At 48.5% G+C, this 23,155-nt stretch overlaps 1 protein-coding gene across 3 annotated transcripts in view; it reads right to left on the bottom strand.

The window, feature by feature from the left end:
* NSMF (NMDA receptor synaptonuclear signaling and neuronal migration factor) overlaps positions 1-23,155 on the bottom strand; it is a 52,783-nt gene that overhangs the window by 8,229 nt on the left and 21,399 nt on the right. The window contains exons 4-14 of one of the 3 annotated variants that reach the window (XM_054848826.1): positions 19,592-19,667; positions 16,814-16,882; positions 12,580-12,632; positions 10,469-10,558; positions 8,685-8,806; positions 6,996-7,079; positions 5,878-5,911; positions 4,934-5,004; positions 3,721-3,800; positions 1,994-2,096; positions 1,522-1,597 (exon numbers count right to left, since the gene is read on the bottom strand). In XM_054848826.1, coding sequence (XP_054704801.1) covers positions 1,522-1,597; positions 1,994-2,096; positions 3,721-3,800; positions 4,934-5,004; positions 5,878-5,911; positions 6,996-7,079; positions 8,685-8,806; positions 10,469-10,558; positions 12,580-12,632; positions 16,814-16,882; positions 19,592-19,667 — 858 coding nt within the window. The remainder of the gene's footprint in view (positions 1-1,521; positions 1,598-1,993; positions 2,097-3,720; positions 3,801-4,933; positions 5,005-5,877; positions 5,912-6,995; positions 7,080-8,684; positions 8,807-10,468; positions 10,559-12,579; positions 12,633-16,813; positions 16,883-19,591; positions 19,668-23,155) is intronic. The other 2 variants (XM_054848829.1, XM_054848827.1) reach the window with 2 other exon arrangements.

The following is a 23,155-nucleotide window of genomic DNA, read 5'->3' as shown; positions in this document are numbered from 1 at the left end:
TTAACATTGAAAATTATTATTATTTTTTTTTTAAATTGTAGAATCATAGCATCCCAGACTGGTTTGGGTTGGAAGGGACCTCACAGCCCACCCAGTGCCACCCCTGCCATGGGCAGGGACACCCTCCACTAGCCCAGGTTGCCCAAAGCCCCATCCAACCTGGCCTTGAACACTGCCAGGGAGCCAGGGGCAGCCACAGCTTCTCTGGGCACCCTGTGCCAGGGACTCACCACCCTCACGGGGAAGAATTTCTTCCTCACATCTAATCTAAATTAATTATCGTTAACAGGCTGTCTCTGTCCTGCAGAACTGTCTCTTCTGACAGCAAGGAGCTCACCAGGACATACTAATGCAAGTCCTGCAGCACTGGCACCTCTGATGGAAGGGGGGTTCTCACAAGGCAGTCACAGACTGAAGGCCGTGCCCAGGAGGCAGCGCAGACATTTGAAAACACAAGGGCAAACAACCCTGGACTCCAAGACAGGGCTCACGGAGGGGATTTTCGCTTTTCAGGCCTGCTTAAGATTAGTTTCAGATGACTTTGCAAAGGATTAGAGAGGTTACACTATTAGCGTGTCCCAGATTGATCATCCAGGAGGCTGGGCTGAAGAATACGTCTGAATTTATCCCCTTGATCAACTGCTTAAATGCACGTGCCCAGAACCTGCTGCCTTGCCTGCCAAGCGGCATGGAAACCCTGCAAGGTGCTTTTTGGCACGCATGTACAACCACGTTTGCTGTGGGATCTGTGCGCTGTATAAAGCTAGGTCCAAACCTCAGCAGGATGCGCACAGAGAACCCTGCGCAGCTCGAATGTGCTCAACTCCCGTACATTCCTACGACAGGGAGTAGGAGTTAAGAATAACCCCTCAGTGCCGGTGCCAGCTGTGAGCAGCAGAGGAAGTGTCCACAGTGCTTATAGCCTAATGCTGCACATTTTTATCTTCCCAGAGAACAAAGTACCAAGGACTACAGCAAAGATAAAATAACTATGGCAACTTCAGAATAAGTCAACTATATGTTGCTTATGAAACTGCACCCATAATTACTTACATTGATCCAAGAACAGGAAAAATTCTATAGTGCCTGGAAATATCGTGAGCTACAGGCAGAAAAAAGCAAAGCAGACTGAGATATAGAATGCCTGTAATGGGCTACGTTCCAGTTGCTGTCAATGGCACTACTCACTTGGTACCAGCAAGAGATCCCTGCACACCTGGTTACGGAAAAGCAGGTTCTGCTCCCTGGACCTCATATGCTCTAGTAATACGACGAATCTAAACTCCACCTGGAAAGCAGCCTGTTATTTAGGGTACTTTGCCACTGGGAGAAATGTGAACATTGAGGAATTGCAAGGGAAAACCCAGGCTCAGCAAGCTATACCACTACACACGGTGGTTACAAGCAAAAGGATGACCACGGCAGGGCTTAAGGGAGCTCAAAATTGCTTTTTCATGAAGATGCCCACTGAAGGAGGCAGGCTGATCAAGAAGACGTGTCTTTGTACAGAAAATAAATTACCTTGAGCTGATAGTTCAAGTGGAGACTCAAAGGCAACCCTATAAGGATTCATTAAGTTTTTCAGATTCTGAAATAGCTGAAAGGAAAACAAATAGAGAGTTAGCAGCTGAAAGCAAAGACGAACTCCAGGGCACCCAGAATTGTCCGTCTTTGTTCCCTACTCTAAAAAACCTTCCAGTACATATCCTTTATAACATCTAGCTCATCAGTACGTAAAGTGCTTTGAATGACTGTTTCCCCCAAAGGCTTCAGTATCTGTCCCTTCCCGCATGTCACTTATCATCCCTCCCCTGCCCTCTGGGGAAGGCACAATCGCAGCAGGGTTAGCTCAGTCACAGCCGCTCATGGGACAGGATGGCAGCGTGTTTCCACACAGCAGAAGAGGAAGGTTTAGACTTCACAGTGTGACTATTGACACCCCAGGCTTGGTGCTACTCAGCACCAAGAGAGAGTCGACGCGGGAAGCTCTCACCTTCTCCCCATTGGGGTTTCCAAGAACATAGCAGCCCATGATGTGAATGATATTTGGTTCAGGATTGACTTTACTCATCAGCCGGCTCAACCTCTTCCAGAAGCTGGAAGAAACAGGAAAAAACAGAATACGTAATTTAAAAAAAAGCCTATCTCCTCATGCACATGAGTAATCACAAGGATGTGCGTGCACGCACTGCTCAGAAGGGGCCTGAGGCTTGTACCCTGAGGAGCAAGCTGCTCAGGAAAAGCCCTTGGTTCATAGACAAGGAAGAGCAGAGGCAGAGCAAAGGCCTGAGGAGCAGGTCCAGCTCACGTGCTAGAGAAGGAGGAAGCAGGTCATCGAGTCAAGGCAGCTCCAAGCCAAAGAAAAGGGAGAAAAGTTCACCAGGAGTGCTTTTAGACTTAGAGTTTTACTAAGCATCCCCTTTTTGCAGCAGTTCCCTCCAACTTCCTCTCCCATACTATCAACAATTGCCTTTTCTAAATACGAGTGTTATCAGCCTGCTGGTTCATTTCCAGGCCATGAAATCAGCAGAAAACAGCTAGAAAGGCTGTTCTTCCACATAGCTAGAGAGACAACACCAAACCCGGCTGTTCCATCTTAGCCAGCTCACCAGCCAGACCCGCTTTACGCTTTGTGACTACTGACCAGGCACACTGTGCTTAAGGGACATGAAATACAACCGCCTCCCCCGCGCAGTGGGTCAGAGCAAATTTCTGGTGGGCTCTAAAGCTCAGCAGTTCTCTGTGGGGTCTGCGATCAGATTGCAGCCTCAGCTTTTCTCTGGACTGCCTCCCAGGGACACTCAGGTTGGATGGAGACATTCGCTTCCAAGCATCCAAGTTTTCAGCCATGTGTTCACAGCTTTCTGAAGGTCCCCGAATTACCAGCTTCGGACCAGCTATGCCTGGAACGTGTTCAGAAGCGTCTACACGCACACATGCTGAAGAATTTTATTGACACTGTTTGTGCCAGAGCATGAGAGCACTGAACAGATGTTGATTTTAATAGTTCTCATGCCAAAAAAAGTTGTGTAGGAACAGGTTGATGTACATCCTCTCCCCCACAGCATAGCAGTTAGCCAAGTAAGTTTGAGCCAGCACAAGCGAGCAGGCAGCAAAACAGGCAAAGCTTAACTCTCTGCAAGGAGAAGCAAAATTGCCTCAGCAACCCCAGCTGACAGGCTGGCATGTTCCTGAAAATCCTCCTCAGTAACGTGCTGGACTTTGAGCAGGCTTTGCAGAGACAAATTCCATTTCCCCCTACAATCAGGAGTGCAGTTATCGGAGACAGCTGTGGGGGGGAATGGTTGAGATTTCTGCCACTAGTCGCCTGCTTAGAAATGCCGTCTCAGCCACTTCTGAGCAACAGAGGAACGAGGTGCATGTTGTGGTTAGCAAAGCCTTTGTTAGGAGAGGAAATCTTTTTCTCCCCCCTCTTTTGATAGTCTCTAGTCCAGAGAGACACTAACCAGCAGATAAAAGCATAAATCTTCTGATGACCTGTCCCAGGGCTGCACCCTGGGAATGAGCTCAGCTCTGTCATCTTCGCAACTCCCCCTGAAGGAGCTGTGAGCTGCTCTTACATCCCCCCTCAGCCTCCTCCTCCCCCAACCAAGCCACCCCAGCTCCCTTCACCTCTCTTCCTCGGCCACATGCTACAAACATTGAGCAAACCGAGCAGAAAAATGCTACGCAAGTCCAGAACACAAGGCAGCCACTCACAGGATCATATCTTCCTCCTTCTCCACTTTGGCGAAAGTGGCAACTTTGTTCTTTAACAAGTATAAGTGACCGGGACCTCCCTGCAAGAGAGACACAGACAGATGCAAACCACTTTGCAGAGGCTCTGAGGAAACAAACCCTGGATATGTTTCTTGTCCTGCAGAGTCATACCCAGAAGTGCCACAAGGGAGCAGAACAGACACGCCAGGCTGGCACGACTACTACCACCTCCATAGCAGACACTGCCAGCACTTGCTCAGGAAATATTCAGATACGGGGGTTGGATTCTCTGGTTTTTACTGTTATATGCCCACCTCACTCTAGAAAGGCACAATAATAGACAAAAATCTTCATTGTGGGTGGCTGGAGAACAATAGGGAAGACAAGAAAGTCCCTTTCATTTGGGGATGCTAGGGGACTTGCCGTCGTAGGCAGACGAGAAGCTGAGCAAAGCAGGGATAAGCAGGCAAGACGTCAGCGTAGAATGGGACTTTGGCAGTAGCAGGCAGAAAAAGATTAAGCCCAACATCAGGAAAATCAAGTCACAGTCTCCAGGGTGGTGTGCTGCAAACCCTGCGATTTTGCAGCATTAGGCACATGGGAGGGAGTTCAAGTTAGGTTACCTTCCTAACTTCTCATTTCAAGGTTCCTTGCACAGCTGCTGGGGAAATCCAAAGCTGACCACCCTGAGGAACAAGAGACTTGGAAGGAAATCCCCAGCAAGCCCCAGATCCAGCAGGGCCTGAATCTGTCCCACCCACAGCTCGGCAAGCCTGTACCCTGACCCCTCCACCACACACGCTGGCCTGCAGCTCTGAGCTGTGCCGTTCTCCGGTCTGACCCACAACATGCACCACTGTCATTGTCATACTGAACTTGTATGAAAACTACAACCATCACATTGCAAATGCTTGCTCCCTTCTCCGGAATCCTCCTTTTAAGGTCTGCGCTAACGCTGGTTTGCCTGGGTTTCCTTGAAAGCTGAGAAGCAGCCCAGCTCAGGAGTTGGCCACACTAAATCAGATTTTACTTCCTGCTGTCACAGCAATTTGAGACTGCTCACTGTCTGGGGAAATGAGAAATGAAAGCTGTACACATGCAGTTACTTTAACAGAACCTGACTTTGGAATATTTGGTTCCTCTATGTAATTTTCCCTGTATAAAGAGACAAACTTGTAACAAACCACCCAAGCGCTTAACAACTTTCATGTACCTGGCAAAATATCAGCATCTTCCAGATTTTGCAGCCTTTCCGATAAATGTTAAGCTTCTTCTCTATTTCCTCTGAAAAAAAAAAACATGTTAAAAAAGATGAACCATTGAGAAAGCTAAAAGTTAATCTTATTTGAGCACCTCTCCTATGAGGACAGGCTGAGAGAGTTGGGATTGTTCAGCCTAGAGAAAAGAAGGCTCTGGGGCGATCTAATTGCTGCTTTCTAGTACCTGAAGGGGCTACAGGAAAGATGGTGAGGGACTGTTTATCAGGGAGTGTAGTGACAGGACAAGGGGGAATGGGTTTAAGCTGAAGGAGGGTCAATTGAGATTAGATGTTAGAAAGAAATTCTTTACTGTTAGAGTGGTGAGGCCCTGGCACAGGTTGCCCAGAGAAGCTGTGGCTGCCCCTGGCTCCCTGGCAGTGTTCAAGGCCAGGTTGGATGGGGCTTTGGGCAACCTGGGCTAGTGGAGGGTGTCCCTGCCCATGGCAGGGGGGTTGGAACTAGATGATCTTTGAGGTCCCTTCCAACCCAAACCATTCTATGATTCTATGACTTCTTCTCACTTTAGTCCTGAAGGCAGGAGGCTGAGCTGTGAGAGGTGCTCAGCACCTACATTCCCATTGATGTCAAAGCAAACCCTTTGCTCTCGTGCTGTGGAAAGCAGGAAACCCCAGCACATCCCAGGGCATGGTGCCTTTGCTGCCCTGTGCCTCAGCTTCCCCTTCATGAACTAGGACCTTGGCAGAGAAAATGGGCTCCAGAAGTGAAATTTTGTTACTGCAGCACATCCAACAGGAGCTGACTGTCAGGTGTCACTGTGGTGATAAAAACACCTTTATGAGTGGCAGCTGTGGCACAGGGCAGCAGAGTGACTTTAATATACTGATCAGTTACATTTGCAATGGGCAGGAGTTAGGAAAAGGAAATAACATTCACGTACCTAGGATGTCATCAAAGGTGGCATGTTCATGGTCCTGGAAACCAAGAGAGAAGACATATCAAGGTTCACTGTGACTACACCAGCTCCCATGACATTATTATAGTCTCTAATATTGCACACAATCCCACTGCCAGGCAAACACATACTCTAAGAGCACAAGTATACCAACTGATGGCTTCTAGTCACATCACAGTAATTACCACCCTAAAACACGTCTCAACAAAGCAGCTGAAGACTGAATGGTCCGTGAAGACCAAGTCAGTCCAAAGGCTTGCAGATGAATCCTGCAGACAAGTCCAAAGCACATACCATCAGATGTAGTCACCATCAGCAAGGCGTATTTGCCTCTTGGCCCATGTTTTGTAGCCAGCCTCTGGCATTACACGTGCCCAAGCTGGCTAACCAACAGCCACACTCCCAACACATCTGCCTCTGGGCTAGCAGGGTCAGCAGAACAACTGTACATCTCTCAAAGGAAGAGGGAGGCAGCAATGCTAAACCCTCCAGGCAGCACTGCCTGCTGCACACAGAGACGGAGTTTTCTGGGCTGTCAGAACATATATGAATATAAAGAGACCAGGAAAAAGAGACCCATGACTCTTTGCTGGTGTTTCAGACACCTGCTCAGGCAGGACTCCTCGTGACAAATCAAGGTTAAATGAATGACTGACAGGGATGCACCACTGTACACGGATGGGGTTCACGGTCCACTGCAGAGCTCTGAGGTCCTGCTCACCCTGTCTAAGGACAAGCATAAGGAGGAGCCCTAAGCCTGGCAACACGCAGCTCTGCTTGTGCGCTCAGCCCTGCCCTGCCTTCCCTTGTTAATCTTCCCACGCTGCCTGGCTGTACCTGCACAGTCTGGCAGCCCACGTGTGCCATTTTCATTTCACCTTACTCTTCCACCTAGACCTGAGCCCTCACAAAGCTATCTTAAGACCCCAAATCTGGGTTCAGCACACCCCCAGCCCTTTCCTGACAGCTCTTCCAAATCACACCAGTGTTTCAGAATCGCCATAAGAGGAACTAGGGATAGGGACAAAAAGAAAAAATAAAAAGAAATCTCTGCATGAAGCCTGCTCCCACACATCCAGACGCAGCAGAAGTGACATACTTACGTATAGAATGGGGATGATAGAGGAATCGTCCCTGCGGATAATTGTCGGGACATACTCTGCTTTGGGCACCTTGGAAGAAATAAGCTGGAAGGGGGGGGGGGGGGGGGGGGGGGGAAAAAAGAGAAGTGTAGCAGCATGAGGAGAAGCCAGTAGAATCTGGACAGAAGCAGAGAGGCCATAACAACAGCACCCTGTTCAGTTGCTCTCAGGTGTTACCCAAACTAACAGCTAATCCAGCCTATCTGCATCCCTCTGGAAAGTCCTCCAAGCCTCTGGTCCACTATGGAGAACCCCCAGGCCTGCCATGTACCCCCATGTGTCACAGACTCCTCAACCACCAAAAAAGGAGCAGACAGCTCTGCCTAAAAGTCTGGACTAAGTCTGAGATAACAGTCTGTAAAGGGGAAACCAGCGTGCACAGAGGATGAAGAAGCTTGTGCGTCACCACATCACTTCTGTACAGCCTTCCTCTGTGCGAGGCTCTGTGCTTCTGGCTGTTCAAACGGGCATGCTCAGCTGGCCGGGGTGGGACGGCCGCATGCCTGACCAGGAACCAGCCAAGGGATGAAGTGGCACCAGGCACAGGTAGGCACACAGCCATAGGATGTCAGGCAGACACAGGTTGCCTGGCAACTCCGGCTCAAGCTTCAGCTGGCTCCACCAGTACAGGAGCCCGAGAGGACAGGCCTGCCATCAGCACAAGCCAAAGGGCTACAGGAACATGGGCAATTTGGCTGTGCTGTGATTTCAGGCAGCTCTGTTCATTGCTGTGACAGTGGAGCAGGCAGCCTGGGTTCCAGCTTGGGTTGCCTTCAAAGTCTTCCCACCTGGCGGGCTCCCCATCACTCCTTTTGCCACCTTGGAGTTCATATAAAGTTTCTGAAGAGGCACAATGCAGAGTCCAGGGACGGCCACTCCTCACATACACCACCTGTGGAGGCACACTGGAGGTACCATGAGCTGAGCAAACCCAAGGGTTGGGTTCCTAGAGCATGGGTCTCTTGCCCTGAGAGTGCTTCAGGGCTCAGACTGAACAGGCAGCACGGGAACACCCTACAAGCAGACTGTCTCCATGTCCTGCACCCTTCCCAAGACTTAGCAGGGCCCATTCAAACACAGTCCTGCTGGGGCGGACTGGCAACACTGCCCTGAGAACCAGCTGGAAGCTTGAGACCCCCCTTTGCCTGAGTACTGGTGCCTGTGGCCAAAGAAGGGATGTGCCAGAACCTGGTCCTGTCTGCCCAACCCCACCGGGCAGCGAAGGGGGAGCACTGGGGGAAGCCCAGCATCAAGGGATGACAGAAGAGCAGAAAGCATCTCAAAGAGATGACATATGTCCCCAAAGCAAACCAGGCAAGTAACAACAGGAGGGAGGGACTGCTGGGACTGGGGACCAGGTCTCTTGTCAGGGTTATTGAGATTCAGGCTAACTCGATTTGGTGTTGGTGACAGTCCTGCTCTGATTTGGGGTTGGACTACAGATTCTTCCATTTCTAGTTTTCTTTGAACACATTACCCCCAGCATACCAGATGTCATGTCTTGGCTGTTTTCTGAGTGGCCATCATACACACCCGAAAAGTTGCCTATATAAAAGACTTGTCTCTTTCCATGAATATCCTAACCTCAACAGCTATGACAAGACAGACAGAGCCTGAGTAGACACAGGTAGCTGAGTTGGAAACCCTCACCATTATTTTTGGTGGAATAAAGTCTTCTCCGTCACATGCCATGGCTTCAAGTTCCTTTTCTGCTTCCCAGTTCAAGTCAAAGTCGCCATCCAAAGTGCCGCAGGAATCCTGAAGGTCATGGCCTGCCAGAACACAGCGTGCGTTACAAGGGCAGAACAGCTCACCTTCTTTACTTGCTCCTGTCTGGCGGCTACCTCACAAGAGGTACCGCAAGCCATGAGACTCGTGCCCTCCTTTCTTCCACAGAGCAACAGACACCACACTTCGGGGCTGGCGTCTCTAAACAGACAAACACTTAACAAATGAAGAGTGCACACACAAAGCCTGATACCACATATCACATAACATTTCATCACTCTCACAGTCACCAAGTTTAGCTTTCAAATGCTACTTCACAAGAGTCACCCTGTCATTTCAGACATGGAGGAGACAGAACGCAGACAGACTCTCTACACTTTAACATTGCCAAGCTGATGAGCAAGAGTCCAAAGACTTCAAAGCTGGTCTCCTTGTAATAATTACTGCTGCTGACTACGTCTTCGGAGTATAAAGAAACTCCGCCTTGTTGGTCAAACTGATCCTGGCAGAGAAGTCTCAAAGCGTGAGGACAGCCGTAGCAAACACAGTAGTATTGCAACAGTATACTTGAATTTGCTCTCCAAATTGACCTTACCTGTTGGCCTTCAATGCCTCCTGGGGAAAAAAACATCTGGAAGGAATATAATTGACTGTTAAATGTTAAAAATAGAGATGGTTCCCTGAAGTCAGGGACTGAGGAAAGAGAACCGAGATGCCTCTATTTGTGCCTTTCGGGATGTCCAAGTGTCACTGGGCAGTGCCTGGAGCCTGTCTGAACCATGTCTTTTCCATTCGCCTCTGAGTTAGCTGAGGGAGCGGGGAGGAATCAGACTGCAAAGGAACAATCGGGTCATGTTTTGAACGTGGCCTTTCATACATCTCCCCCTACAACCCGGTACGGTGTCTTCTACAGCTAGGAGGGCTGGATCTCATGCTTACCTGGTTGGTCAGTTCATTTCATTAGTGAAATTCATTTACAATACAATCCATTTCAACATGGGCAAACTCATATCCACCAAGTCCCTTGCCTACAGGATTTCAATAAGATCTGGGTAAAACAGCTGTTCCCTTTATAAAAAGACAGTGGAAAGATGCTGGCATTTCCTCCTGTAAATTAACACAGCAGCATCTCGGTCCCCACAAGCAGAACATTGCGGCATTACTGGGGATTCCCGGAGGAATTCCTGGCAGCCCAAATGAAGATCAGATTGCCCCAAGCTATCATCTGTGCGGCTAGCACCACCAGGAAATCAAAGGTACATCTCATGGAGCACTACAGCTATGCTCTTGAGCTATTCTAGCCTAGGAAAGAGCTCAGAAGGGGCTCTTGCACAGGAAGCCAGGCAGGTTAGTCCCACCATGGTGAACGTAGCCTTGGACTGGTGCGCTTCCAGGTAGGTTGTGTTGGTCCCAAGCGAATAAGGGATGATGGGAACAGAGGGCTGTAAGAGAGCTGAACCACTAGGTATCCTTTGGCAACTGCACAATAACAGGAGGTTAGATGCGTTGTGCTTTACAAATCAATATAGGTACACACAGATCAACAGGTGCATATACCTGGAGTGTTATTTGCTCAGATCTCATGAAACTAAAAGGATCACAGATGGGACAAAAGGGCACAGAGGAGTTACTCCAGTGGGACTCCAGTCAACACCTCAGCTGGAGGGTTTGGCCACAGGAGGAAGCTCAAAGGACTCAGAACTCACTTTCTCGAGAGTCATGGAAGGAATCAGCTTTGATGGGAGTCGGGTCACTCCAGGACCTGCTGAAGCTCCTCTCACGCCGTTCGGCAAATGCTAGGATAAAACCAAAGCACGACATTAACAGACTCCAAAGCCACCTCTGTTGCTGCCAGCAAAACAAAACATCCAGTAGATTCCACCAAAGCCACACATCACGGACTCCCCTGGGCTTGTTCTTCCACTTGCCAAACGTGAGTCCTCTCCACACAGCAAACAAGGGTCTATCTTCTGGAGAGAAGACAAAGTGCCCACTTTCTGAGCAGAACCATTACAGACTATGTCACACAGAAAAAGGAGGACATCCTTAAATGCACACTGCTCAAACCTCAATTTAATCAAGGCTATTCCAGTGTCCCAGCGTAAATGCTCTGACTCAAAGGCCTCACAGGAAGATGTACCAACAGCCAATGACACATACATGACCAGAAGGTGGCAGTTCTCCAGCCAGTTCTCCCTTCATGTTCTAGTGACATCCCAGTCAGAACTGGACCAAACTGAGCGGGGGGCCTCTGAAAAGCTCATACTTTTTAAATTTTGATACAAAAGAAGAAATCCTTCAGTTTTTGCTTGCTGCACTCTTGTGAGCGCTCCCTTTTGGCTTTTTTTTTCTTCTTTTTTTTCTTTCTTTTCTTCCAACTGGCATTATATTGTTTGTACCAGCATTTCCCAGGCAGAATCCAGGGAGCTTGGCCCAGCTGGCTGCACCACAGGCAAATTCCTGGGAACTACCAACCACAGTGTTGGACTTGGCAAGCCCATGTGAGAGCCATTACGCCTAGATTAACAGCCACTTATAGCCACTAATACCTATTTCTGGTAGCAGACAGAGCAAGTTTGCTGCAGCATATCTAGTAACAGCATCTCATGTTAGCAGCACAGGAATTCACTGCAGATATGCATTACAAGAGCTGAGAAGCAACCTGTCCTCTGCTGCTGTGTGTCCAAGTGTGGGTGTCCAGGGAGACAAATCACACAGGAAGCTCTTCAGGTGATCTCCATCCTCAGTTTTCATTTAAAACCAGGCATTTAGCTATTGTGCACACAAAGGAAGCTTTGAAAACATGACCCGAGAGTTACCAAGGCAGAGAGGCATGCCTGAACTTCCAGACAGCTCTAGGGGGAGGTGAGCCCTGTTCGTTTCAGGCAGTGCTAACTCAGATGCCAATAAAGACACTTTAAAGGGCAATGCTGTTTGCTGTTCCCTTCCCACAGCATATGAGAAAGGAGAAGAAAGAATGCAAATTCAACTCAGCAATGCTTTGCTGTGGGCAGTCTGTACACGGTGCCTGGCCAGGGGGTGGGAAGAACAAGCTGTTTCCTCTCCTAGAGCAATCCTCAGCTCTCGAGAGCCAGTTACACCATTCTCAGCCCATTTCACAGCGATAAGGGAGCTGCCCCAACCAAGTTATGGAGAAACATCACCTTCCTCAAGGAAAGGGAACTGCTGTTTCCCAGGCCTAAGAGGTGATTTCTTCCCCAGTGAGGCATACCACTCCCTTATTTCCCCCTTGCTTCAGTCTCTTCCCTGTTCCTCTTCTTTCTCCCTTCCACTGTCCTCTCAGCTCCCACCGGACAACTTTCCATCAGGTCCTGCTGCAGAGACGGCAGTGGGACAGGGGAGGAGAAAAGAGAAAGCCATCGGTCTGTGTGGCACATGAAGCACCGACTGTCCCCAGGGAGCCACAGCTGGTCCGCAGCTTCAGCCCTCGCCAGCTCTGCTGAAGTCTCAGCGCTGGTTCTTCTCACAAGTGCCTACGCTGGTGATCACTGAAAACCACACGTACATGGGACAAGGACGCTCCAGCTCTCCTTCCACTCAGGCCACAGAGATCTCCCACGGCCGAGGGTCCTCGGAAATAGCTTAAAGGCTGCTTGCAGACATCCGTGTGTCCTGGAGACTTGCAACAACCTGGCCTTCTTTTTTGTGGGGTAAAATGGCATCAGCAGGTCAAATCCTTTCTCTGGCCCAATGCTAGGTCCTTTCTACCCACATCTACACACAACGTAGGGTTCCCCATGTCCCACCAGCACAAACCCCAGCTCCTCACAGCCACATCTTACAGGTGCTCACTTACTTTGTGCTTTAACCCTTCGGCTCCCCACCATGCGGAGGTGCTTCCGAAAATTCCTGAAAGAAAGGCCAAACATAACCTCTGAGAAAACAATACAAAGCAATACCTGGGCCCACCAGGATTGAAAAAACTGGGAGAAAAAAAATAAAATTGAGAAGACCACATATCTCCTTCTGGGCACTCAAAAGCTGGAGACCTGGTTCCCAGCCTGCACCTATTCAGTGCTGGGGACGGTCACGTTTGTCAAGAGTGTGTCTGTTTCTTCTGAACTCCCTGGGCTGGTGGTACAGGGCAAGCAAGGTCCTACACAGCAGTGCCCTTCTCACAGCCTGCTTTCACTTCCCTATGACTACGGCACCTGTGCTGTAACTTTGCAGAAGCCACTGCCCATGCTGGCAATGCTCCCTCTCCTCCTTATAAGCAGCAGTAACTGCTCCCCTCTCTCCTTTCTTCTACACACGCCTCAGCAGGGAAGTGGAGTGCCCAGGCTCTGCCCTGCCAGGCGGCATGCACACACCATGCTCATTCCCAAACACATTCACAGCAGCTGCTAAAATCCCACCCATGCTGTGAGCAACCACACAGCCTGTACTGCTCTCCAGGGCAAAGAGCTAGGAAAGACTGAAGCAGCTTCATCCTTCTCAGATACTGCTCTCAGGGGCTTGCTCTCTGCCAAACCACGTGCTTCCCTACCCAGGGCTCACAGGCAGAGTTCAGAGTACACAGCTCCAGAAGAAAGTCCACCGGCAGGTAAGGCCGGGGGAGCAGCTACCCTTGATAGCGAGGTCTGTGTAAAACAGACTGACCTAGGCACTCCTGAGAGGCCACGGCAAAGGGACTCTTCGTCCAGCCCCTCCGAGTGCAAGGGACCTGCTTCCCTTAGTTCTCATCACTCACCTAGACAGGAACCAAACAGGACAGGAATCAAACAGGACACCAGAGGAGACACGGGGAAGCAGCAGCATGTGGACTATCAAGAAAAGCGTCGCTCCTCCATGAACTCTACCTAGGGTGACTTCGCCCTGCAGTGCAGCCCCCACGGCCCCAAGGGATGTCAGTCAGCCCATGTGCCAGCAGCCTGCATGGAGCGGGGGAGCCTGCCTAGATCCCCTCCTCCCCACCAACATACACCACAACATCAAGCGACAGAGACTACTGCTGGTGAAACGGGTAAGATGACAAGTCGTCTGGCTCACACACAAGTTAGTGGGATGAGTAAGGACATGTTACAACCATGCAGATGCTTTCAGCAAACTAATTGGACTAGAAGACGCTTCCAGCACCGACACCAAGTTGTTCAGAACAAGTCAGGTACATCTACTCCGATATAGAGAGATCAACCCAAACACAGCCCCCGTGGGAGGGAGAGCGCTTAACCCACGCCACCTTCTGCACTGCCCCCCCCCCCCCCCTCGGCCCCCATCAGGATCCAAATTCTGCAACTCAAGAAGGAAAACTGGCAGCTGGGTAGTGAAGCTGGGAGCAACATTATTGCATGACAAATTTCCATCTGCTCTTGGGCTATTAATGTTCTTTTACAACGCTTTATTTTAGCTCTACTTGGGTACGTGAAGATTCACGGCTGTGGATCAGACAAACGCGCCCTTTAGACAAGTAACTGAAACAGTCCGCTTCGCTACCACGTGCTGGACTGGCTCTATGTACAAAGCCTTCCAGGGTGCGTGATGACTGATAATGTGGGCTGGCTTACTGTGCAAATCCCAATAAATACAATATTTTAAGGGAACCAGGGTTGTTCTTTACACAGGAAGGTCTTAGACATATGTTGTAACTCATCAGAATGAAAATCTTTAAGGTCATTGTGAGACTAAAAGTCATACCAGAGGCTGAGACTGATTACACCAGACACTGAGCACCAATGTTAATTGCCAAGGCTACTCTTACAGCCTTTGGGCTTTTGGCATTTTGGATTAAAATCCATTTTTCTGTTAAATGCTCAGTTGTCCTCTCTGCAGAGGAGCTTCTTCAGACCCTGGGGGGAAGGGGGTGAAGCAGCCTTTGCCACAGAAGAGTGCTGCTCCCAGCTGGCCGCACAGCTTGGTCTCTCCCTTGGGTGCCAGTTGATGGCAGCTGTCTAGATCCATCTAAACACTGCTGAGAGCAGCTCCGGGGACAATCCAGCTGCTCAAGGTTAACCATTGCACTAAATGCTCAGAGTGGGACAAAGGCCTTTTTTTTTCCCCCTCAGCTCTTCTAGAAAAAAAAGCACTTTGGAAAGGAGGTGGGAGCCTGGGACTGCCTCTTGATGTGGACATCCTGTGGTCATCTAGATCCTAAATGCAGCTGCATTGGTCCTCAGGCCCCTCTGTGCTTGCATGTTACCAGGAAAGGACTGGCACAGCACCCCAGGGGGGGACCACAATCTGCTCTGTGAGCAGTGGGGCTACATAAACCTGCCCAGTGTTCCTGCCCTGGCTCCTGCAATTGCACCCAGACAACCCAGTGTCATTTGATCACTAGCAAGATCTCTTCACCCATCAAAATTCAACAAGTTACAGTGATAAAATCTCCTTATTACTCCCTCCTGACAGGCTACAGCTCACCACACGGTCCGCACGACCCTATGCCACCTCCACGGTATCCATCCCAGCCCAAGGGTCTCCAAGACACAGCAGTCCCACTCCACACACTCTGCAGCTCTGCCTGCAGCAGTTCATTCGCACTCTGCGGAGCAGCCTTTTCATTACCCAGAGATCAACGACAGAATTACTGACGGATACCAACGCTCAGCAAAACTCCCAACAACACGTCTCACGTTCTCCTCCCCAGCTCCTCCTTGCAGTGGTCACAAGGTTCAGCAAACCACTGGGCATCACTCACTTTCAAGGCACCATCTGTTGCACCAGCACACGTGCCGTGCCACGCAAACCAGGCTCCCTGTGCACCAGACACACAGGGCCAAGCACTGAAGGGGCTGTGCGATAACAACTGAACTTCCGAAACACCCAAGGGCATGAAGGGCTGCCCAACAGGCATCCGAAACAGCGGTGGGGCTGGGGTCCTCCTCACTCCCTGGAGAAGAAAGCTGAATGCTAACTGCCAGCAATCCTTACAGCTGGCCAGGGTCCACTCGCACGGCACAGCCAGAACTCCACACTGACAAAAGCCCATCATTTATCCTCCTTATCACAAGATAAATGCAGATGGGCTCCCACTGCACAATCCTGCCTAGACCTTCAGTGTCCGCAGGAGGTGGGGGGACATGCTGGCTGCTCAACACAAGGATGCCATGACTCCATCCTCTATCCTGACTACTCAGCATCACCAAGGAATACAACCCCTACTTCGGTATTTGTAAGCCGTGTGAACAGTCTAACAAAGACTTGCCTCTGTCTAAAAAATTCTGAGAAATCTCTTTCTTTTTAAAGATACACTGTCTATTTATTTACCGCATCTTTAGTTTCAATTCTTATTTCTCTTTGTTATTGATGAAAAAACTACTACTCTTAAGTTGCTAAGAAAAAAAAAATCTTCCTGGCAATTTCCCAGTTAAGAAAACCTGATGTTTTTCTCCCACTTTGTTTTGAACAGTGCTGAAGCGATCATGGCAGTTTTTAACCAATGACACAAACACTGTGTTATCCTTCTTAGTAGGCTGCCAAAATACACGAGCCTTGGCACATTTAAAAAACCAGAAGAGTTCTGATTACCACAGTGGCGAAGTGCTGTGCCCTGCGAAGCCAGCAGAGGGAAACAGGGGCCCTTCTGTAATACCCGGACGAGGAGTCAGTCCCTTCTTTCCTGTCTGCTCTTTAAGAAAAAAAAAGATTGGACTTCTGGTCGCTAAAGATGTTAATTTTGTCTAGGTCTCAGATTTTTGAGGTGCATTTGTAGATGCAGCAACGGCACATAAAAGTATTCAGCTAGCCTCAAACAAGTTCTAAATATGTGGGAGAAGGCTGGGGAAATTGCATTTTTCATTTTTTTAAATATATACATTATATATTTTTCTGCCTGAGACACAGACCCTGTATATTATGTTTGGAAGCTTAAAAGAAACTTGACAGTGTTCCTTTAAGAAGATGGAGATCAGCTATCTTGAGCACTGCAGCATCCTTCACCTCCACATTTCCTACACAGCCACCACTAGTGTCCCTACAAACAGCAACACAGACAGGGACAACGACGTTCAACGTCATCAAGCGTCACTAATGACACCCGAAGGGCCCATGCAACACCAGGCAAGGTTACGGCTATGGGAGAAAACGGGCCCTACCTCTGTATAACAGCTGCAGAATCATTCTCTCGTTTCCGTCTCTTCCTCTCTGCGTAGCCCCTGAACGCCCTGGGAAACCATTTTAAGCCATTAACCAACTACACAGCTTTGGACTGGAGAGGACATGAAACACAGACAGGAAAGCTCTCACCAGACAACAGAGAGATCAGGCTGACCGAGGAAGACAGCCAGCCTTTGCAGGACTGCATGTGAGTCATGGGCCAGGCAAAAGACTCACCAAACCAAAGGTCCTCACTCTCTAGGGTAGGTGCTGGACAAGCAGTTGTTCCTAAAGCAAACATAAGAGTGGCCAGAGCACGGCCCAAAGAATGGGGGCTAGCAGCCATCGTCCCTGCTACGGAGGAATGGACCTAGGAGACTGCAGACAAAACCTCTGTACACCAGGATCAAGAGGGACAAAAGCATGCTAGCAACTGTAGCGTCCGTTTCGAAGATGAGGATGGTTGTGGTGTGATCCATGTAGGCCTACCGAGTGTAGCCATCTAACCTCTCGCCAGCTGACAAACAGCCCCAGCACAGGGAATATGATGGACAGGAGAGGAGAGGGAGTTTATCCAGGACACCAACAGACAAGGAAAGAAAAATAAAGATTATACTTACGAGATGCTAGAGATTCCAGGAGATGCAGGCAATAAGAAAGAGAAGAGGAATTCATTAGTGCTCAGCCCTGGCCAGCGTTCTGAGGGAATTTTCACTCCAGAAGGAATATTTCTTGTTAGGTGGAAGGAAATTGCTTTTTAAATTAAACATTTTTCAGTGGTGAGACTCCTACTTGACCGAGCTAAACCCTCCCTGGGGCAGTGCTGGCATGTGGCTTAGATGCAAATTAAGCTCCGTGTAGACCCAGAGAACGTGCAGATGTACAACTGATGGCTGAACGCGGCCTGTCAGGCTATGATGGGAGCTCAGCATCATGGGTTTCTGGAGCAGGGGGACCTTCTCCCACAGCGACAAAGCCTCATGAAGTCAGCTCACGCTGAAAGGGAGCGAGCACGGTGGGCTGAAAACACTAGAGCAGAGGCCAGGAGAACAGGGGCACCTGGGGGAGCCATTCCAACCAGCTTAGGGAAGTGCCCTGAACTTTTGGAGATGTTTCTGTGCCATTTCTAGAGGCAGCAAAGAATCTCCAGAAACATTATCCAGGGAGCTACATTAACCAAGGGAGCTGTGCTCCTCAAGGGTTTCCTTAGGGCATCATTCCCAAACCAACCTCACTTTGGCCTCCAACGGCTCCAAGCCTTGTAAGCCCTGCCATGGGCCACATCCTGCAACAAACCTTGTGCACAGCAAAGATGACTGCAGATAGCAAAGGATGTCCTGAAGGCAAAGGAAACGTGCTGATTTTGTGTGTGGTTTGGCGTGTCAGATCAGAACCATAAAATACCATCCGCTGTTACCAGACAACATTTCTAAAGGGCAAAGCATCTGTCAAATTGCCCTCAAGCACCCACAGGCCCCGTCAGCCTGGTCCCAGGAGCGTTAACGAACTGGCATGCCACCAGACTTACTATCCCTGAAGAAGGGGTAGAGGGACATAGAGGTCGGGTAAGAGATGCAGCGCTAGGACAATACAGAGGGAGCAGAAGCCCAGGGAGGCTCCTCACTCCTACTGTCAGGGTGGGATTAGCATCAGAGTCCACAGACTGGCACCAAGCAAATGCTGGGAGGGTGGGTCATGGCTCCAGCTGAGCTGGAGGGAAAGAACATGAAGATAAGCACTTTTTCTAGGGGATGCAGATCCTTTCCAATAACATCTCAGCAGCTACACCTCTCCCCAACACTGGATCCAGCCCTCCCTGCATCCATCCTTACAGGTCTGATCCAGTCTGGGTTATCCCAACATCAACAATCAGCCTTTTTTAGGGATTTGGGGAGGGAAAAGTATGAGGGAAAGAAGAAATGGCAGAGAAAGAGATTACAAATGGACGCCAGGTTAGGTAAGGAGAAATAAAGACAGCAGTAGAGCTGAGGGTGCCACAGATAGAAGGACACAGGAAAAAAGGTGACAAGGTTGGAGAAGGGCCTTAGAAGGCAGACCAGTAGCTCATTTCCCTCATCGCCTGCCTTAGCTTTCCAGACAGGTAGGAAATACTTGAAAGCAGGAAGATGGCATTTCTTGACAAGCTGGGTACACCCCTGAAATGAGGCTTCCTTTACTCTCCTCAGTCCTTCAAGAACTGCCTCCTCCCAATGCACAGCAACCAGGGGCACCTAAACTCGCGTGGTGTGTGGAGGGAGAGGCTGTTCCTAACTCAGATCTGCTCACACTTTGCAGAGATTGTACTGACACCTTCTTCAAATGACCAGACTAGCGCAGAAGCTGCAGGGCTGTATCTCATCCCACAGAGACACACTCCTCTGGAGTGATGGACGCAGGGCAAGCCTGGAATAACATTCCCTCGGGGCAGTGGTTGCAGCAGAAGCAAGCGGTGGAGGGTCTCAGCTGGTGCTCCCAAGGACCCTCGCTCTGCAGAAGCAGCCAGGGACAGGGCACAGTGTCACACAGAAAATGAGGGAAGCAGAGACGAGCTGGGTAGCCCAAGGAGTTAAAGAAGGTAAAACCAAACAAGTGGGAGTAGTAGGAAAGAGGACTAATAAGTGCAAAAAAGAAATTAATAAGAGATAAGGTTCTCTCTCTCACCCTTGGACTGCAGTGCCAAACATACAGCTTGATTGCTCCAGGCTCTCAGATAGAGCTTTGAGTGGGCCACGAATTTTAAGGTACACAATAAAAGTTACAGCAGTAGTTTCACTTACGCTTGCATAGTTGTAGTAGCAGTTTGAAAACTGAAGAGGTTCTCTTTTGGGAACCAGGTTCGTATGGGGACATCATCTGGAAGAGAGAGCAAAACCTGAGAATCCAGTGGGCAGAGACATCCTTCAGACAGCAAGACTTTCCAAGCTCTTTCTCTTAGTACTTTTCTTCACCATCCTGCCCTGCTCTAAACAGGAGAGTCTCATCCTCCTCATATACATGCACACTACCAGTAAGTGATTTGTAAATTTGTGTTAAGCCTGTTTATCAGGCTACTAAATGAAGAATGAAAGCTCTATCCTAAGTGTGGAAGATCAGAATAATCCAGGAATTACAGAAGAGACATTTGAACAAGGAAAAGAAATGGAAAAGAAACATTTTTCATTAAAAGCATTTTCCAGCCTCTGCCTTTTCTTTAGTACCCTTAGTCTGAAGTGTCCCATTCATCCAGTTCTTTGTGATACAGCCTCCTGTGGAGGACGGAAAGCATTCACCTTCCTCTCTTCACAACTGTAAAGCCCGAGACAGACTCTCTTTTTGTACCACTGAAGTTTCAATAGACCACTCACATACCTGCTCCTGATGACCTGGCCCTCATGAGTTTTTCTGCACATCAGCTGTACAATCTGCAGAAAATTGTACTTATTTGGACCCTATGTTTGTAAACTGCCCTGCTTGAACGAACTGTGGATTATTTCCTAAGTCTGTTGCATTAGCACACTGCATCATGTTCACATAATGACCACTAAGACAAAAAGCAGGCAGCAAAATAAGTCACTGATGATGTGCGTGGGATGGTGGTGACCAGAAGGAGGAACCTGATGAAGAAGTGGCTCCTTCTGAGAACTCTCAGGCTGAAGTCAGTCAGGCAGGGAATCAGAGGGGCATTAAACCCACTGACATAAGATGAGCGAGATCTCAATGGATTGGACCCCTGGGATTTGGCGCTACACAATTTTTTGCCTCACTTCACTCCCAATTTGTGGCTTCCTTGCTTAATGCCTTGCCACATGTTCCTGATCATGTGTCTTGCTTCACTCATTCAAGTTTTAAGATCATTAGCAACTACAGTATCTTAGTCATTAATATTCTGGCATTGTCAAGAGTATTTTTTTTTTTTTATTCACTTTCATTGGCCAAAACCCAAATCAAACCCTGCATGCCTACTGCAAGCATAATTACTACAGACCAGATATCTTACCAAATGTTTTGTACAGATCATCATCTAGTACAGACTGATCCTGCTGTTCCCTGAAAGTACAAAAAGTGGCTGCAATTACAGATGCAAAAAATGCTAACTGCAACCAGGGAGGCTTCCTTTGAAGTGAAGCTTCCAAGAAATCATATAGAAAGCTGTAACAGACACTCCTTCTCAGTTAACAGTTTATGTCAAGCCTTGTATAAAGGCACCCTAAGGAAATATATATGTTAACTGAAAACTGCATTCTAGTATGCTAAATACTTATTATGAAGTTCCTATGTCTGCTCTCCTCCAAAAAACAGATAGAAAAGAAATGCAAACCAGCTCAGACTGTAAATGAATTACTTGGTTGAAGTCTCAAACCCACAAAAGTGGTGAAGGAGGAGAAGTTGTACAAATTCCTTTTTAGCCAACAATTCTGTACAGACTTCTCAGGGACTACACATCTCAAAGGACTGACAATCTCTTAGTATATTTTACAGCTTTTAAGCCACTAGCTTTGATTCAAAGCAGAGCTTATGACAACAGCCAATATCCTTATGAGGCTTTGCCTGGACAATCACTGGAAGCCTCCCTTCCTTTTCTGATAGACAGGAGTCAACATAGGAAAGATCACTCCCCTTCCCACAGCACTCAATGGAGAATAAAGGATTTGGGACCCTTCAGAGGTGCCTCTTTACCAGCCAGAGGTAGAACAGTAGCGGAGACGTGCACAGCTGGGGACTGGGGAGCACAGCTCAGCTCCAGAGCTCCTCCAGCTAATTAAAATTCAGATTATGAGTATGGCTATTTTGCTTCCAGGAGCAGGTAGCACGCTCCTTTTTGGCCAGGCAGAGCATCTTGTCCTCCTGCCTTGTTACCATCAACTGTGATGAAACAGTGAAGGAACCGCAGGCCTGGGTGAGACTGGAGGAACACCACCACCACATTCAGCAGCTCCAGCCACTCGCCAGGCTGCACGCAAATCTCAGCACCTCTGTCCGTGAGCGGATGTGTTTGTATCAGCTGCTGGGAGCAGCACAGGAGACAACAGCTTGTGCTTCTCTGGAATGGTGTTAGGCATCATAAACTCAGCATAAAAATCCATATTAAATTATGCCAATCTGGCCTAACTGCCATGAGTGTTGGTTTGCAGCAATAACGTGTCATGTAAATCCAGAGAAAGCAGCACTGTAAGGTGAACCTCGGAGGAAATTAGTGTCTCTCTCATCTCCATTCATCTCTGCTGTTTTCTCTGCTAGCCATGCATGAAGGGCATTCCAAGAAATATTTCTTGCGACTTGCGACAGTTGTGCCATTCAATTCTCGGTTTTCTCTGAGTAACAACGCTTGGATAGAGAGCACAAACGAGACCAAGCTGAGAAAAACTTCATTCCGTGATGCCAGTGCTAGGATGGGATTTGTTCTGAGGCACAGCGCTGCCTGCGCAGCTACATGCACAAGCACTCAGAAGCCTGAGACGAGCGCCGAGGGTAGCTGCTGTCTGCTTGTACAAAACATGAAATACTCACGGAGGCATCTGCAGGTTCAGCGCTGTCAACTCTTTTCCTATTTAAGTAACTACTCCAATATATTTTCAGAAAGGTAAATCTCCATTTCACGTTGATAACTGGCCCTAACAAAAACTGCTGCCTAGTTTAAAATACATATTATAAATCCCAAGGCCCAGAAACGGAACATGGCCTCTCTCTATAGCATTTGCTAGGACATGTTTCCCAGCAAACAGAGGCATTTCACTCCAGCTATGAGGAGTCAAACTCTTCCATTAGTGACCTGGAGCTTTCCTTTGGTTCTGTATCAAGTAACCTGCTTCAGTCCCACAGTGCATAGTACAATTTTGATTTTTAACATAAATCCATCAGCATTAGAACAGGAAATCTTCACTTTCTTAATTCAGCACACATCATGAGGCTGCAACCGATTCAACTCAGCACCCTGATAAGACCAAGTCCCTGGAGTTGGTGATCTCCTTTCCTGAAAGGCTGGGACTGAAATGGATTTCTTTTTCTATCTTCAACCAAGCTTTCTGGCTGTGTCATCATATGCACAGCCATCTTTTAGCAGGTAAAACATGTACGATCATAAAATAATAAAAGGTTTCCATATGGGAAAACTCTTCTCCCTTCTTTTCTTGCATTTAAGCAACAAAAATAATAAAGTCTAAACTTCCACATGTAGTGTATGATGTGAAGCCCTAAAATCACAGGGGACAGAGAAACAATCCTTAAAAAAGACGCACAGGAATTATCAGGACTGTAGGTGTTCTGCACACTTGATAATCAATTATATTCTAATTATTATTCTTTAGTATTAGTCCATGTAGTAATTTAGTCAGAGAATTTCAAGCATCTAGTCATGAAAATAT

The sequence above is a fragment of the Grus americana genome, chromosome 20 (assembly GCF_028858705.1).
Source record: "Grus americana isolate bGruAme1 chromosome 20, bGruAme1.mat, whole genome shotgun sequence".
In the NCBI taxonomy this organism is placed as follows: Eukaryota; Metazoa; Chordata; class Aves; order Gruiformes; family Gruidae; genus Grus; species Grus americana.
The sequence above is the reverse complement of the archived record's forward strand: the minus strand, read 5'-3'. Positions and strand labels throughout refer to the sequence as shown.